This window comes from Trichomycterus rosablanca, chromosome 13 (assembly GCF_030014385.1).
Source record: "Trichomycterus rosablanca isolate fTriRos1 chromosome 13, fTriRos1.hap1, whole genome shotgun sequence".
Classification (NCBI taxonomy): Eukaryota; Metazoa; Chordata; class Actinopteri; order Siluriformes; family Trichomycteridae; genus Trichomycterus; species Trichomycterus rosablanca.
In genome coordinates, this window is record NC_086000.1 from 27,031,249 (window position 1) to 27,049,460 (window position 18,212).

At 39.8% G+C, this 18,212-nt stretch overlaps 1 protein-coding gene across 1 annotated transcript; it reads left to right on the forward strand.

Annotated features, from left to right (window-relative positions):
• The first annotated feature begins 3,822 nt into the window (after nt 1–3,822).
• LOC134325563 (protein angel homolog 1-like) lies at nt 3,823–11,628 on the forward strand. The gene is made up of 9 exons (XM_063007809.1): nt 3,823–4,132; nt 5,550–5,767; nt 6,004–6,073; nt 7,091–7,527; nt 7,810–7,942; nt 9,660–9,770; nt 10,961–10,991; nt 11,113–11,255; nt 11,394–11,628. Exons 1-9 carry the CDS (start codon nt 3,889–3,891, stop codon nt 11,534–11,536), a joined length of 1,530 nt encoding a protein of 509 aa, XP_062863879.1. The 5' UTR covers nt 3,823–3,888; the 3' UTR covers nt 11,537–11,628.
• Nucleotides 11,629–18,212: the final 6,584 nt, after the last annotated feature.

Below are 18,212 nucleotides of genomic sequence, written 5' to 3' on the forward strand. Positions count from 1 at the left end.
TATTAATTTATATAAAGCAGGATATGTATTTGTTTCCAGAGCTTGGTGCTTCATTTGATGAAGTGTTTCAGTCAGTTTAATCTTAATGGTTTACAGTCTTAGCAACAGGAATCCATGTGATACCTGTGCAGCCTGTGGAATTACTTTTAGTGCTTAGCCTACTGGCCCCTGCACAGTCATGTAATATTCATGATATAAGCACAATGTGATCAATCATCAGATTTCAACATGGTGTTTTCAAGACCTTCTAATATCCTCACAACTACACGTATAACAAAATGCAACGTGTGAACATTTGTACAAATATACACTGATCAGCCATAACATTAAAACCACCTCCTTGTTTCTACACACACTGTCTATTTTATCAGCTCCACTTACCATATAGAAGCACTTTGAAGTTCTACAATTACTGACTGTAGTCCATATGTTTCTTTACATACTTTTTTATCCTGCTTTTATCCTGTTCTTCAATGGTCAGGACCACCACAGAGCAGGTATCATATAGGTGGTGGATGATTCTCAGGACTGCAGTGGTGTGTTAGTGTGTGTTATGCTGGTATCATCAAACACAGAAGCGCTGCTGGAGTTTTTAAATACCATGTCCACTAACTGTCCACTCTATTAGACACTCCTACCTAGTTGGTCCACCTTGTAGATGTAAAGTCAGAGACGATCGCTCATCTATTGCTGCTGTTTGAGTTGGTCATCTTCTAGACCTTCATCCGTGGTCACAAGATGCTGCCCACGGGGAGCTGTTGGCTGGATATTTTTGGTTGGTGGACTATTCTCAGTCCAGCAGTGGTAGTGAGGTGTTTAAAAACTCCACCAGCATTGCTGTGTCTTATCCACTCATACCAGCACAACCACCCAAATAATACCTGCTCTGTGGGGGTCCTGACTATTGAGAAACAGGGTGAATACAGGCTAAAAGGGTATGTAGAGAAATAGATGGACTACAGCCAGTAATTGTAAAACATAAAGTGCTCCTATATGGTAAGTAGAGCTAATAACAGGGACAGTGAGTGTAGAAACAAGGAGGTGGTTTTAATGTTATGGCTGATTGGTGTATGTATAAAGTGAAAGTTTTATCTCCCAACTGTTTTATTAATTTGTTTAATTCAGTAAATGCTTAATTCTCGTGTGGAACTACTTAAAAGTTCGGAAGTGAACATACATTTCTAAGGACGTGTCATGGCAATCTTGGGCTTTGAATGATTTTAAAGGTCCTGGGTTTGATTCTTAGGTTCTTTCTGTGTTTAGGTGTTCTGATCCCCATCAGACACCTAAAAGATCAAATGAACATCAGTGCCTGACCTCAAGAATGCTCTTTTGACCAGACTGTCACAAAACTTCCAGAATAGTGCAGAAGGGAATGGGTCTCCATAGACTCATGATTTTGGAATGGGTGTTTAACAGGCTCACAGCTCTTAGTAAAACTGCTAGAAAACTTCGGATATCGGATAGCTTTATTTCCCCGTGATTAAGATTGATTAATTGAATATTTATTGATCAATGTCAACTGCATGAAACATTAAGGTGCTGCCACCTCTGTTAAGCTGCGTTCACTACGGCAGCGATTTTAGCCTCATAGTGGTGTTCATGTTTGGCGTCCCTTGCGGTCAACACATACACACTTGTACAACAGGGTGAAGAACGGAGGGATAAGTACAATTCTTGGGCTGCCCTGAAATGAATAGTTGACCAGTATTTGCGTCATGATTGGAAGCCTTATATATTATGGGCTCTATCCTTTAAGTAAACTCCTGACTAAACTCTCAGGTAAGAACCTCACGCTGCTACACGTTCACTCTATGCTCAAGTGTTAGCGAGCTAGCAGCCATGCTAATAGTTACGCATGAATTGCCTCAGCCAAATTACATTAATGTTACAACCAAATATACGAAGTTATATCGAAATTAACCTCGTACGATTAACGATAACGTTATTAGTTTTTCTACATGTCCAGTGCTATATGCTACTTCAGCTGTTTGGCGTCTGGTTAGGGCTGTATCCCAAATGTGGGCTAGTTTTCTTTGGAAAGTGCACTAGTTAGGGTGTGAATCTGTTTTTTTTTTACACACTACATAGGGCTTTGCGTGTATAGTGGAAGCGCTATTTGGGATTGAGTCCGAGCGTTACCTACAGGTGCCACAATGATTTATGCTAAATAATTGTAATAAGTGAATTAAAGAAAATTATCAAAAATGTCGATTCCCTAAACCTTACATGTACTTCTCTTACAAGCAAAATGTGCATTTATTTTGGTCAAACAACTCATGTAAAATTGTTTTAATTCTTATGATAACTAGCATGGGTAAGTATTTAAATCAGTTGGCAAAAGTATTGGGACACACCTCTTAATCATTGAATTTACAAAATACAATCAAGTTGGTCAGCCAAAACTTAAGTCTTTTTAGTACTTCTGACAGTTAAAGATTTTTTTTTTTTAAATGCATTTTACAAAAATGTCCCATAATACTCAAATTTCTTACTAATATAAGTCTGAATACACAAATATAAGACAGACCCTAGTAAAATATTAAACACTGCTTATGCTGTGAATATCACAACAATGTGCAGACAAGCAAACAAACAAAAATGTCCCAACTTTTTTTGGAACATAAACTTCATACTGACTGTACATTTATAAAGAACTTGATTCTTTACTTGCTTTTTCAAGAAGGTCCTGGGTTCGATCCCCAGGTGGGGCGGTTCGGGTCCTTTCAGTGTGGAGTTTGCATGTTCTCCCCGTGTCTGTGTGGGTTTCCTCTGGGTGCTCCGGTTTCCTCCCACAGTCCAAAGACATGCAAGTGAGGTGAATTGGAGACTCTAAATTGTCCAAGACTGCGTGTTCGATATAACCTTGTGGACTGAGGAACCTTGTGTAATGAATAACTACCGTTCCTGTCATGAATAACCAAAGTGTAAAACATGACGTTAAAATCCTAATAAACAAACAAACAAACTTTACTTGCTTTTTAAAGACTTAACTGATTGCTGAGGTGTGTCTGAAAATATGGACTCTTGGAAATTTGTTAGCAAGTGTAATACTTTTAAGCCTCTTAATATGATATGTTTTATGATGTTTTATAACCTTGTCTGTTTTATACAGAACTGTGGTGGAACGATCGTCCTGTATTCATAAATGGCAAAGGATTGTGGGATTGTGATGGTCCAAGTCCTTACAGAAGGCTTAATGAGCAGCAGTCTGTCTTGTTGGATCAGTGGTGCAGCACTGCAAGTGAGCTTTCCGAGACACCTAAATCCACTCACTGGAAGAGGAGGAACACTAATGGACTGGTGGATGGTGAATCTGTTTTGGAGATCATAAAGGGCACAGAAGAGAAGAATTGTCAGCGGCAGGATTTGGACGTAGCAATGTTTCACAAAGAAGGGGAGAATATCTATGTAAAAAATTCCATGAATATTGATCCTGAACCTTTAAATGAGGGAAACAACTCCAATTTGGTGCTAAAGCTGGATAGTGACCTTGCTGAGGAACAGGCTGCAGGAACGGGTGGCGATATGAACAGATTACTGCAGGACAGTGAGCAGCTAGAATCAGCGATTGCAAGGGAGGCATCTGCTGCTGCAGCAGGGATGGCATTGGTGACGCCAGGTGAAAAGCCAGTAGCGTCAGCTTTAGCAGCAGACGGACGGGTTCCATTGCACACAAATTCACATCTAGTGGCTGCTTTAGGCACTTATGCATATGCTACACTTGATAATACAGACCTACCTAATAAAATAGAAGGTGGTCATGAAACCATGCCACTTGAAATAACACCAGAGGGTGGTAATGAGTGGATACGTTATGATTATACACAACCAGCAGAAGTGACTCGTGTTGGTGCATTTACACATGAAAACCAGCTTGGATTTCAAATGGACAGAAACACAGGAGAAATTAAAGACCTTGTCGGTGCTGCTTGTCCTTTGTACAACTTAAGTACTTTACTTGCAGATAATCATGCACAGACCATCAGTGATCAAACATGGGCCCAGTCTGCACCCACAGGTTGGCATTTTCCAGTGGGACTAGGGCTGTCAGAGGTGACGAACTCTTCCTTAGCACAGTTTCCTAGCATGAGCTACTACCCTACAGTTCAAGAGAGCAACTGTTTTGAAGGTAATGCTTGTTTTGCTTGTTTCTTGCTGCATGGCATTTACCACATACACTACATGGCCAAAAGTATGTGGCTACCCTTTCTAATTATTGTGTCATAGCTATTGCTAACAGTTTTCAATAAATATGCTTTCAGTTTTGTGGCACTAGTTTGGGGAAGGCCTCTTCCTGTTTCAGCTTCAGTTTGGTGTGGTGAAATTAGTTTGAACTGGACATTAAAAGATACATTTCCGTTCTCTTTTTAATTGTTGATTATTTTTCACCGATAACAGACAAGCCTAGAGCGTACCATTAAAACATATAAAGTTACAGTTTCATATCAGCAAAGTCATTATGCTTTAGTAAATAAAACACAGCATAATGGTAAACGTGGCAGTTAGAATAGAATAGAATAAAATAGAATCTTTATTGTCACTATACACAGGTACAATGAAATTTTAAATGACATCTCTCCAATAGAGTAGCAGCAGTAGAGAAAAGACTGTAGCAGTAATCACAAAAAATTATTTACACTCTAAAAATAAGACAAAAATAAAAATCTTTGCACTCTTAAGTAAATTTACATTGTAGCTTTAAATATTAAATACTGACTGTGTGTGCAAATGCTGCATAGTCCGTGTGCGACCCTTAGTCCTGTGTTTGTGTGTGTGCTCAGTCTTTTTCAGTTCTGTGGTGTGTGATGGAGGCCACAGCTCTGGGCAAAAATGTCTCCTGTTCCTTAGTCTATTTGTGCGTGCTTTTATTGTCCTGAACCGTTTAGATGAACACCGTGAACAGAACCAGTTCAGCATTCACAGTGTAGATTGTATATGTTGTTCAGCAGTGAACATTTTAATACAAGTGCTAACTAGACATTCATTTTCTCAACCATTTTATCCTGGTCTGGGTCAGTTTTACCAAACAGTGAGCCTAAAGGCATGAATACCCTGGACAGACCGCCAATCCTAAATTAGCCAGTCATGTCTATGTAGATTCCCAGCTGGCCGATAGCACGATTTCACAGGTACCCCGTGGTAGGCTAGTGTAGTAGACTACTAGACTAGTACTTATCTGCAAAATAAGCTGATTTTCTGCCTTTATGCTTGGATGTGATAACAATATACACATAATTTTTGTTTTAAAAAAACATTACACTGAGATCCACATGTAGCTCCACTCCCAGTTCCAATAAAGCATCAGCTGTTGGGAATAAACTTAAATGATAGTTTTAACTAACAACAATAATTGAACAATATTAAATAGTTTTATCTATTATCAGTTAACCGATTAATCATTGACAATCCTAGTTTTTTTTTATTAATTAAAACAACATTCTTTTCTAAGTTTCTAAGTTTCTTAAGTATTTAGCATTTTGTTGGTACTGTATTTGTGTGAGTAGCATTTGTCTTAAAGCAGAGCTCTTTTTTGTTTTGCTATTTAGTGATGTGGAGGGTGTGGGAGGACCTGAGTGAAAATGATGACGCTACCTTTGCAGACCCAGGCTCCAAGTTCTACTTCACTGTAATGTCCTACAACATCCTGGCCCAGGACCTGTTAGAGGCTAACTCAAGGTTGTATGCACACTGCTCAGAGGATGTGCTGGCATGGGAATACCGCTTTCAAACCTTCCTAAGAGAGCTTCAGACCTGGGAGCCTGATGTGAGTTACTGTACATCACTGACTGATCAAATAGCCTAGCTATTAGGAGCTGCACCTGAAGGCCATCTGGCCTAAAAACTGCCAAATTAAGTATGCAGACCAGAATGAGCTGCTGTGATTGCTCCTAAATACAAAAGCAGCTGGAAATTATAAATAAAGCATGGGTTATAGTTAAAGCTGTGATACACATGAAAGCATGATTTTTTTTGGTCATATATGTTTTTAAACCTTTACAGATTATTTGTCTTCAAGAAGTCCAAGAGAATCACTACCTGGAGCAAATGCAACCAGCCCTGACTGAGATGGGTGAGCACATTTCCCCTACATGCCGCAGCATGTAAATTTTAAGGTTGTTCAGTTAGTGTTACATTTATAAATATATCATATCAATATCAGTAGTATTTGGCAGTTTTTGGCACCAGTTTGACCACGTACATTCCAGGCAATTGAGCTCAAGGGCCCAACAATGACAACCTGATAGTGGTGTGGCCTGAACCAGGACCTTCTAATTACTAGGCCATCTCCTTAACAACTAAGCTTACAATTAAGAGCTACCACTGCAATAAACAGAGGCCGCGGTGGGACTGGTTCCACAAGGAAACACTGGGTGCAAGCCAAATAACCTGGACAGAGCACATATTAATTGCAGGACTTGCAACCCCCAACCGAGACATAGCCAATCATGTCTGTACAGATGCCCAGCTGGCTTAAGTCTCAGTGGTGGTGGGCTATTGTAACAGACTGCTCCACCAGAGTGCACCTTATCAGTCAGTATACTTAAATTATTCTGCAGAACACAGCGTGTCTTACTCTGCTGCCTGCCACCCTAGAAATCCTAATAATTAAATTCATTAAATCTTTTAATTGAATTTATTGTATGTATTTTTTAAAAACGATGGGTCATATGTTGTCATTGTTTTCTATCACATTTGATGTAGGGCACTAATTGAAAGTGAAGGAGAGCAGAGATTGGGACGGGGCTCTCCATACGCAAATCCAACCTCACACGCAAATCCATTGAAGTATAGGTGGATAAGAAGGGATAGGTGGACTGCGCACACGTTGGAATGGTTGTGTGTCAGGCAAATATACACCCACCCTGGATGTCATTGGGATTCCCAACAGCAGATTGGCTATGCTAAATTGGGAGAAAAAAGGGGAAAAATGCATTTTATAAAATGTATTTTTTGCCAGAGTGGGCTTTAGAATGATTTGAAAAATCTAAACAAATCTTTACATTGTGTGAATGTGTGCAGTTATTAACCATTTTCTACAAAGTTTCATCAAGTGGTCATCTTCATTGCTTATTTTTGCTTTCTCCAGGCTATTACTGTGTTTACAAGCGCCGCACTGGCACAAAAACAGACGGCTGTGCGGTGTGTTACAACACCCAGCTCTTCACACAGCTGTCGGTCAGCCTGCTCGAGTTCCAGCGCAATGACTGTGAACTGCTGGACCGGGACAACGTGGGCATCGTGCTCCTCCTTCAACCAACTGCAGCACGCAGTGAAGGCCTGACATTCAGACCCATCTGTGTAGCCAACACACACCTGCTGTTCAACCCCAGGAGAGGAGATGTGAAACTGGCTCAGCTCGCTATAGTGCTGGCTGAAATTGACAAAGTAACCAAGCAGTGTAAGGTCAAAGGGCACGACTGTGAGGTCATTCTGTGTGGGGACTTAAACTCCACACCCAACATGCCTCTGTACGAGCTGATCAGCACTGGCTGGCTCTACTACCACGGGATGCCAGCATGGATGGTGTGTTTCAATTAATCGATTTCAGTGTTTGTTAGCAAAATATGGATGTGATTGGTTGTTGTAGAATTAACTGAATATAAGGGCAGGTGCTGAATGTAGCAGTGTTTCATTTCTCAGTACAGGGCAACATGTTGACATTTGTAGGATTTGTTGAATGTGTATTTTAGCTCTGTCTTATCAGTTTACAAAGTGTCAATGGGTAATATTGGAAAAATCTGATGAATCTGATTCACTGTTTTAGGCCTTTTTTTTAAGCTTTTTTTGTTCCATTTGTAATTGCAGGTCTCTGGTCAGGAAGACCTGTCCTACAAAACCTATCACAGGAGGCTGTATGCGCCATTGTGGCCCAGCAGCCTGGGCATCAACGATAACTGTCAGTACTCTAATGTCTCTGAGCCTCATGTCAAAGAATCAGGTCAGTGGAGATGCATTTATTTGTGTGCCAGTGTGTCTTTTTATACTGTGAACTGTGAAATTTTATTTTCAAAACCAGTTACCCTGCCTTAGTTACCCAGGTCAACCAGTTAATTTACTCACTTTATTTAACCCATTTATGCATGAATTATAACAACAGGAATCAAGATTTTTTTCCAGAATTGTTTAATTTTCCTTTCAGGCTAATACAACTATTTTTTTAATAGTTTTTTTTATTTTTAAGTGTAATTAATTAGGAGTTATTCATGTGTCTACTCAGGTGGACAGCATGCATTTGAGTTTCACTGATAGTGATATTTCATTAACAGCCCAATGAATAGAACATACATTTTTTTTAGAAATAAATAAATTTAGAAGTAAAATACAAACTTTTAATGATGTACAACAAAATGGTACCATGTTTTAACATGTACTAGACTGGCTATGAAAAAACATGAACAGTCCAATGCTTTGTGAAAACAGAAAAAAATGAATTGGTTTGTTTGTGGAATCTATTTACGATACCTTAGCAAAGCAGTCGGGGCACAAAGGCACAAGACATTTCAAGGTTTTTTGCGTGCATAGAGCATCTTGGCATCTGTGTGCATTTTTTGCATCCTTGAGCTGAGGCCCATACTTTTCAGGCCCAAATCTGATCTCAGTATATCTCATAGGTACAAATGGTACAAAGAACACCTTGTGATTCTCCTCTGTATATAATCACATAGACACAACATTAAAAATATTCATTTAATACTATTAAAAATAGTGTGGTTTACAAAAAAAATCAAACGAGGTGTATTTTCACCAAAATATGGATTTAGTATAAAATACATTTGGTAGTTGAAATATCCCCAGAATGCATGATGTCCGTTTTAGTAGACATGTGGGTAATTGTAATTTACTGCTTTAAAAAAATAAATATTTGAACAACACAATGACTGTATTGCTTCTCAGATGTTGCATTTTGTGCTCAAATTTTATTTACCAGCAAGGATGCCTTTTAGTAGAAGAATTTTACAGAAATCCCCACAGCACCAGAGTTTCTGACATTCCGTCAGCTATTTTGGTTTACCATATGATTTGTTGCACTTACAATTATTGGCCACATGGTGGCGCCATAGTGGGTTGTTCGCTAGCGTCCATTTAAAGGGCTGTCATGCATCAATTACAGTAAAACCTACACACATAGAAAATGACTTTTAAATAGCTGTCCAATGTAGTGACCACTATGCACGAAAGGGTTAATGAATAATGGGTTGAATGAATGAATAATTAGACAGCACACAGGCCTTATTACTCAAAGTAAGATAGGCAATAACTATTCCCATGGATAATTAAAATAATTAAAAATCTTACATTACATTGTGTACTGTATCAGGATCTAAACCATTTCATGTATAACATGGAGGGCATTAGGGGGTGAAACAATTTTTCATGACTTTGTAATTAAAGAGTTTTGGGACAACTTTTTATAATTAAACAGCTCAAAGTGTCCCAGAGACACTTGACTGTTCTTTATTTATATAGATTTATCCTTTTAGGACTTCTATAGAATAGAACCAAACTTTTTATTCAGGCTTGTGAAGAGAAGGGAAGTTCTTTATATAAAGCTGATGAGTGAGCATTTCCCAGTCACTGTAAAGCCCCATGTGTGGTGTGTGTGTGTGTGTGTGCTGTTGAGTCTATGAATAAAGCTATATTTGCTCTTCCTGCAGGGAAACTACAGTACAATCATGATTTCCTGCGGCAGCTGCGTTATTGCCCGGCAGCTTGTGTGCGTCCTGCTGACTTAGAGCTCATACCAGGTGTCACCGACAATATCCCAAGTAATTCACCTAAACTCACTATTGTATATTTATTCAGCATTTTAAAACAATTACACTTACATACTGACAGTAACTTTTTTTTATTATTATTTAATATATAATATTAAATAATCTTTAATTGTCTTCATCTGTATATCCACATTACAAATACCAAGATATATAAATACAGGCAGACATAGAGAGAGATTTCTGTGCCATATTTCTTTTAGTAATTTTATATATTATTTCTATTTATTTATGCATTTTCTCCCATTTTTCTCCTGATTTAGCGTAGTCAATTTGTCTTCCGCTGCTGGGGGATCCCTAGTTGCATTTGAGGAGGGTATATTTTCTACTCACGCCTCCTCTGACCCATGCGCAGTCCTTAGTGGACCTCTTTTTTTCACCCATGCATTCTGCACAGGCACCTCTATCTGCTAATCAAGGTCCTTGCATAGCATTTGAAGACCCCACCCACATAGTCTGGTCATCCCGCCCTAGCAGACACGGTGGCCAATTAGTGTCTGCTGCAGGCACTGCCAATTATGCCCGCTAGATGGCGCCCAGCCGACCTGTGTCAATGCAGAGTTTCGAACCAAGGAGTTCAGAATCTCAGCGCTGGGGTGCTAGCAGAATATCCCGCTGCGCCACCTGGGCACCTCTAATTTTATATATATTTTAATATTTTAATCAGACGTTAATTCTGGTCAGGCTTGTGGCGGGTCCAGTTCCACCGGGAAATGCTGTGTGCAAGACAGAGCACCAATCCATCACAGGGCTTCGGCCAGCTCCCCTTCAGACATACATTTACATTTTCGGCATTTAGCAGACGCTCTTATCCAAAGACAAAGCCAATGCTATCTGTGTAGATACCTGGCCCTCTAATAGGACTATTAAGGTTTGAACAGATATAACCTCTTATTCTGTCTAGTTTTCCAACTTTCCAGAACTGGAGTGTCTTCACTCACAATTCATTCAATTAAGTCATTGCCTGATTTGAAATTGGGAGCTAGACCAGTCTGGCATAAGTATATGAGTCAAACCAATTTTGTTTCCATTTTATTTTTAGTCTGTAGGAATTTTGTGTCTAGAAATTGCTTAGAAGCTACTAAAGTGGCAAATAGGGTTAAAAAATCTTGACCCTTTTAAAGTTTCTTTTGTATTCTTTGTTTGTTAATTTGTGAAAACACTGTGCTTTTTATTTCTTTTAGTGCCTGATGAGATGCAGCAGTTTGCTCCAAGGTAACCTTTAGTCTGAATTTAGTTTTAAACTGAGAAACCTAATACATTTGTTTACATCAAAGCTACTGTCACAAAAAGCTATTTCTCTATTAAACCTGCCGTTTCTGTTCTGTTTTGACAGAAGGTTTAGAAACACTATATATCACAGCTTAAACTTAAGCTCAGTGTACAACCAGAACATAACAGGAACCACACTCGACGCAGTCACCACACTGCACTCAGACGGAGCCGCCATGGTCGACTACATCTTCTTCTCCAGACGAGGTAAAGGTAACTCACAGACAGTGTTTATAATCTGATCAAATTTGCATTTGCTTATTTCATTTGAAGGCTTTCTGCTGACTCGAGTCTGTCTTGCTACATGTCGGTGTATTTATGAACTCTGTGTCTCCTTCTGTGTAGTTCCGAACGGGGAAAAGGGTCTGAAGTTACTTGGTCGACTTGCTCTGCTGTCCGAGGCAGACCTATGGTCACAGAATGGACTTCCAAATCAAGCTTTTCCATCTGACCACCTCAGTCTTATGGCCAAGTTTCAGCTCAGCTGAGTATTCAAAGCTCAAGCCAGGACAGTGAATTAGGGGGTTTAAGTTTGCCCTGTAACTAATGGAATGCACTGTGGTACAGCTATTTCTGACTTGAACTGAATGTTTTTGAGGCCTTAACCAAAGCCAAAGCTTTTTTGGAACATAAAATTAGGCTTTACACTTAACCTTACTTGATCGTTTACTGGGTTTCACCAGTTCTTACATTTGTTTTAAAAGGCAGTTTTACATGAGGTGATGGATAACAAATTCCACATTCAATGGCTTTGATGGATTTTGTGTTCAAGCACTTTATTACCTGTGTCGTCACTTAAATCCACAAATGAATCTAGTATAAGAACTAGTGCATTATGGGACTGTGTCATTCATTTCAAGAGTCATGGTCATTGGCACAAATTGCAAACAGCTTTTATTTCATAATGTTTGCACTGCAGGTATTTATTATCTCTGTGGATTTAGTTAATTTTACTAGAGTAAAACATTGTTATTTGCAAACTTTTAGCGAGCAGCTGTAAAAGTATTTCCCCGAGATGAACACTGCAAACAGCTGGTTTCCCTATGCATTGTCTGCTGCAGAATTTGCCACCATGTAGTGTTAAACTACACCTAAAACGGGATTATCCGTTAGCACACCAGAGCCGGGGTTCCAATCTCGCCTCTGTTACCTCTCAGCTGGGCGCCCTCTAGCAGGCACAATTGGCTTATTCCTGCAGCAGACGAAATTGGCTTCTAGTCTGCTGGGTGGGAAAGACCAGATTAAGGGAAGGGGTTATTAGGACCTTGGTTGCACAGGGCGAATAAAAGGGATTGGTGGACTGCGCACACATTAGAGGGAGTGTGTCAGGCAAATATACATCCTCCTCGGATGCTGTGGGGGTCCCCAGCAGCGGATTGGCTATGCTAAATTGGGATTAAAAAGGGGGTAAAATGCATAAAAACACCTGAAGAAAAGCCATTGCCAGATAGAATGGTAGATAGCATTACATAGCATTTTTCTTTGTGTACAAAGAGGGGGGTTCTTACAGGGAGGTTCGAGGGTACAGGATTCTGAAAAGCAATTATTTATACAGTCTTATACAACCGTTTGCTTGCTTTGCTGGTCAAATTCCATGTTCGGGTAATTTTCTTAGTGGCAAATGAGTATGCACAGCCTCCAGAGTCAAAACTTTTGAGATTACTTGCATTTTGCGGGCGCTTGTGTGTCGCAGCGATCTAAAGCAATATCGCTCCACTAAGATCTCAGCAGAGCCGTCGATATGGTCGGGCGCCCACGTACACAAATGGCCGTATTTGAGAGATGTAAGGTCAGACAGGGTCTCCTCCAGCAGCTGGTATAATATGCAATGTTTGGGACTGATCTGGACTCCTGCATGAGTGAGGTGTGGGGGGTGGGGGATGGGATTGCAATTCTTTGTGGGAACCAAACATTGGCAGGTCACGTGTCAGAATGTGGTGATCTGGCTCTCCTTGGTCAGATCCGGGGTTGTGCAAGCGGCAGCAGATTTACAATCGAGAATTGGAAAGGACAGAATAAAACACCACATCTGGCATAAATGTGCAGATCCTATTTCCTCTTCTGTAAAGGATGTTACTTATTTTCACTTGGGATTTGACTAGTGATGTACAAACCTTTGTATAAAACCATTAGCATGAAACTGAATTACACAGCCATAACATTAAAACCACCTCCTTGTTTCTACACACACTGTCTATTTTATCAGCTTCACTTACCATATAGAAGCACTTTGTAGTTCTACAATTACTGACTGTAGTCCATCTGTTTCTCTACATACCTTTTAGCCTGCTTTTAACAGGACCACCACAGGACAGGTATTATTTAGGTGGTGGATCGTTCTCAGCACTGCAGTGACACTGACATGGTGGTGGTGTGTTAGTGTGTGTTGTGCTGGTATGAGTGGATCAGACACAGCAGCGCTGCTGGAGTTTTTAAATACCGTGTCCACTCTAGACATTTTTACCAAGTTGGTCCACCTTGTAGATGTAAAGTCAGAGACGATCGCTCATCTATTGCTGCTGTTTGAGTTGGTCATCTTCTAGACCTTCATCAGTGGTCACAGGACGCTGCCCATGGGGTGATGTTGGCTGGATATTTTTGGTTGGTGGACTATTCTCAGTCCAGCAGTGACAGTGAGGTGTTTAAAAACTCCATCAGCATTGCTGTGTCTTATCCACTCATACCAGCACAACACACACTAACACACCACCACCATGTCAGTGTCACTGCAGTGCTGAGAATGATCCACCACCCAAATAATACATACTCTACAGTGGCCCTTGGGGGTCTTGACCATTGAAGAACAGTATAAAAGGGGGCTAACAAAGAATGCAGAGAAACAGATGGACTAGAGCCAGTAATTGTAGAACTACAAAGTGCTTCTATATGGTAAGTGGAGCTGATAAAATGGACAGTGAGTGTAGAAACAAGGAGGTGGTCATAATGTCGGTGTATACTGTGATAGACAATTTTGGCTGTATTTCCACTTTAATAAGTAATGACACGTCTTTTCTGGTAAAGTTTCAGCAGTTGTTTTAGAATTGGCCACTGATATTTACCTAAGAATTGCTGCTCTAGTTCCCTGGGACATTTGATGTCTGTTCACACTCATTTGTTCATGTTGAACCCCTTTTACAAATGCACCATTTGAGTGTAGACACATGTAAAGTTATTTTCTTCCTAGCAGGTTTTAAACGTTTCCTCTCTAGTGAAGTTTCTAAAAGACGTTTTAGTCATATACCATTTTATATAATCTAAGGTTATATGACATAAGGTTGTTGGAACCTTGTTGTCTTATAGTTTTTCTTTTTGATGAGTTTTTGTTGCTTTTGGTGTTTATTACCAGAACATGTTTGTAGGGGGGAATCCTTATTGTACCCAGTTCTGTTATTTTAATTTATTTTTTTGACTATCTGCATTTGTTTTAATCACTTGTGTATTCTTTCTGTGGAAGAACAATAAATGACTTGGCATTAAAGGGTTTGTTTTGCTGTTATTTTAGTTTGGCTACTCTAAATTGATTATAGGTATGACTGTAGACATACCTATTAAAACTGATTATAGGTATGACTATTATGCTTTGCTTTAGTCCTTGGATCTATATCTTCATTCCAGAGCTTTGAAATGCTGGGCACAAGGTGAGCATACAATCTGGTCTCTCACACTTTTATTTATCCACTCATGCTTAATAACATGCTTTATTCTAACTAGGGTCACGGTAATATGGAGCCTTTCCAAGGAACACTGTGAGTTAGGGAGGAATACTTTGGATCAGCACCAGTTTCTGAGTTGAACGCCTGTAGTGGTGACTTTACTGCTTTAGTTATTAGATTCATGTCTGATATATGACTTGCATTTAAAACATGCGGATGTAGCAGGAACGTTTTTTTTGCATTTTCTCATTGCAGGACATTAGGATGCTTGTATTGTCTGCTATAAACTGAAGTATGTGGAGCTTCCCAGCTGCCTCCACTGAAGCATAACGAGACTGATTGGAGAAACACAGCAGGAATGAATTGTTTCTGCACCATGTGGAGGTGGGACACTTGGACTCTATTCATTTCAGGACATTTCAAGCGTTTCAAGCTTGTTTGTTATGTATGAGTAGCTTTTTCCATTCCACAGAGAATTCATTGTCCGTGGACAAGCTCCAAATCTGTTAGCATTAGCTTTAAATGAAGAGTACTTTAAAAGATTTTAAAATGCATCACAAACTGTGGCTTGTAATGCTGTTATTCTTTCCCAGTCCTGGTGAACTGTGGTGTCAGCAACCTAAGTTTGTGAACTAGAAAGACGAAAAAAAAATTAGAGAATATAGTTATAAAAATACACAAATATGTGTGTACACATATAGTATATATATATATACACAGTATTGTTTGTGTAATAATTAAAATTCACTTTTGTTTGTAAAAAGAAAATACAGTTAAATCAGAAAGTATTCAGACCCCATTAACTTTTTACTGGGCGGCACTGTGGCTAAGTGGGTAGCACTGTCGCCTCACGGCAAGAAGGTCCTGGGTTCGATCCCCAGGTGGGACGGTCCGGGTCCTTTCTGTGTGCATGTTCTCCCCGTGTCCGTGTGGGTTTCCTACGGGAGCTCCAGTTTCCTCCCACAGTCCAAAGACATGCAAGTGAGATGAATTGGAGACACTAAATCGTCCAAGAATGTGTTCGATATAACCTTGTGAACTGATAAACCTCGTGTGGCGAGTGACTGCCGTCCCTGTCATGAATGTAACCAAGGTGTGGAGCATGACGTTAAAATCCTAATAAACAAACCTTGACTTTTTACACTTTGTTGTGGATTTGATGTTTAAATGGATATAACTGGAATTTTTATCCATCAAGCTTCATTAGATACCCATAATGAAAATGTGAGAATGTTTTTGCAGTATTTAAAACACAATAGCTAAGATCTCTTATTCACAAAAACATATTCAGGTCTTTTATTCAGTATTTTGTAGAAGCCCCTTTGGCAAAAAGTCTTAATGGACTTGATGTACAAACTTTGCACACCTGGATTTGGGCAGCTTATCTCACTCTTCATTGTAGATCCTCTCAAGCTCCATCAGACTGCATGGTTTTATGCTTTTGTTCATTGACATGTTGAAAGGCTATCACCTTAGTCTGAGTTTCTGGAGGAGAGTAAACTTGGCACAACCTTGAATATTTCTAGTGTTGACCAAGAAGGGATTTGGTTGGGGCTTGGTTGCGTCCCCTAAGTGGCTAGGTTCACGTACTGCCATGCAACTTCTGTATGCCCAGCCAGAGAGGTTACCAGCAACATGGCTCTTACCATAACACCACTCAACCTTACTAAAAACTAATTTAAAAAATGTTCCAGTTCTATGACATCATAATGTAACTCAGTGTTTTCTTTGTTCTTAGGAAATGAAGCAGTCTGCATTGTGGGAAGAAAAGTTATTCAATAGAGCTGCATCTCACACACCTGCTTCTGTACTGTCTTTAACACTTTGGTAAGAGAGCTCATAGTCATTGATTGTTTTGGCAACATGGTAATCTGCTATTGGTCACATGAGAAAGTCATACTCAGCTGTATAAAGGCAAAACAAACACACAAGATCACACTTCATTTGTTCTTGGCTCATGTTTTTTAAAGGTTGGTCGCACTTTCATTGGTAAACGCTAAACTTTACAGTGCTCATATTGTTCAGGTTCAGTCCCGTTTCCTAATGTTTTTAATGGTGGCTATATTTAAGTTACATATACACGTTTTAATTTGCCTGTAATGTGTAACTAACTTGACATTTAGTTTTATTGTGAGGCAACATTATTTAAAAAAGGACAATATGGTGCAGTTTAGGTGCTATATAAAATGTAATGTCCAACAGTAAATATCTGATTATCAAAACATAAAAAAATCCGCACAGACCTATTCTAGTCCATAACTTGCACAAACGTTTGAAATTTACATTTGGTAAATACATTTGTTCCTTCTGAATAAATCCATCACAACCAACTGTCTATACAGATCACAAAAATGGTTAAAATGTCAAACATTTTAATAAGAGTGGTCAAAAATACATGGCCAGAAGTAAATGGACCTTTTAATTTGTGGGTTCAGTTTTGGCCACACTCATTGCAAACAGATGTTTTGAACCTTAAAGATACCCGGGCATTCTCTATAGACAGACATCGGCAGTATAATAGGTAGTACCAACAAGCTCAGTTGCTTTGAGTGGTCATTTGTTAAACTTCAGCCCCACAAAAGATGCCCTGGTCAAATGTACAGTGTATCACAAAAGTGAGTACACCCCTCACATTTCTGCAGATATTTAAGTATATCTTTTCATGGGACAACACTGACAAAATGACACTTTGACACAATGAAAAGTAGTCTGTGTGCAGCTTATATAACAGTGTAAATTTATTCTTCCCTCAAAATAACTCAATATACAGCCATTAATGTCTAAACCACCGGCAACAAAAGTGAGTACACCCCTAAGAGACTACACCCCTAAATGTCCAAATTGAGCACTGCTTGTCATTTTCCCTCCAAAATGTCATGTGACTTGTTAGTGTTACTAGGTCTCAGGTGTGCATAGGAAGCAGGTGTGTTCAATTTAGTAGTACAGCTCTCACACTCTCTCATACTGGTCACTGAAAGTTCCAACATGGCACCTCATGGCAAAGAACTCTCTGAGGATCTTAAAAGACGAATTGTTGCGCTCCATGAAGATGGCCAAGGCTACAAGAAGATTGCCAACACCCTGAAACTGAGCTGCAGCACAGTGGCCAAGATCATCCAGCGTTTTAAAAGAGCAGGGTCCACTCAGAACAGACCTCGCGTTGGTCGTCCAAAGAAGCTGAGTGCACGTGCTCAGCGTCACATCCAACTGCTGTCTTTGAAAGATAGGCGCAGGAGTGCTGTCAGCATTGCTGCAGAGATTGAAAAGGTGGGGGGTCAGCCTGTCAGTGCTCAGACCATACGCCGCACACTACATCAAATTGGTCTGCATGGCTGTCACCCCAGAAGGAAGCCTCTACACAAGAAAGCCCGCAAACAGTTTGCTGAAGACATGTCAACAAAGGACATGGATTACTGGAACCATGTCCTATTGTCTGATGAGACCAAGATTAATTTGTTTGGTTCAGATGGTCTCAAGCATGTGTGGCGGCAATCAGGTGAGGAGTACAAAG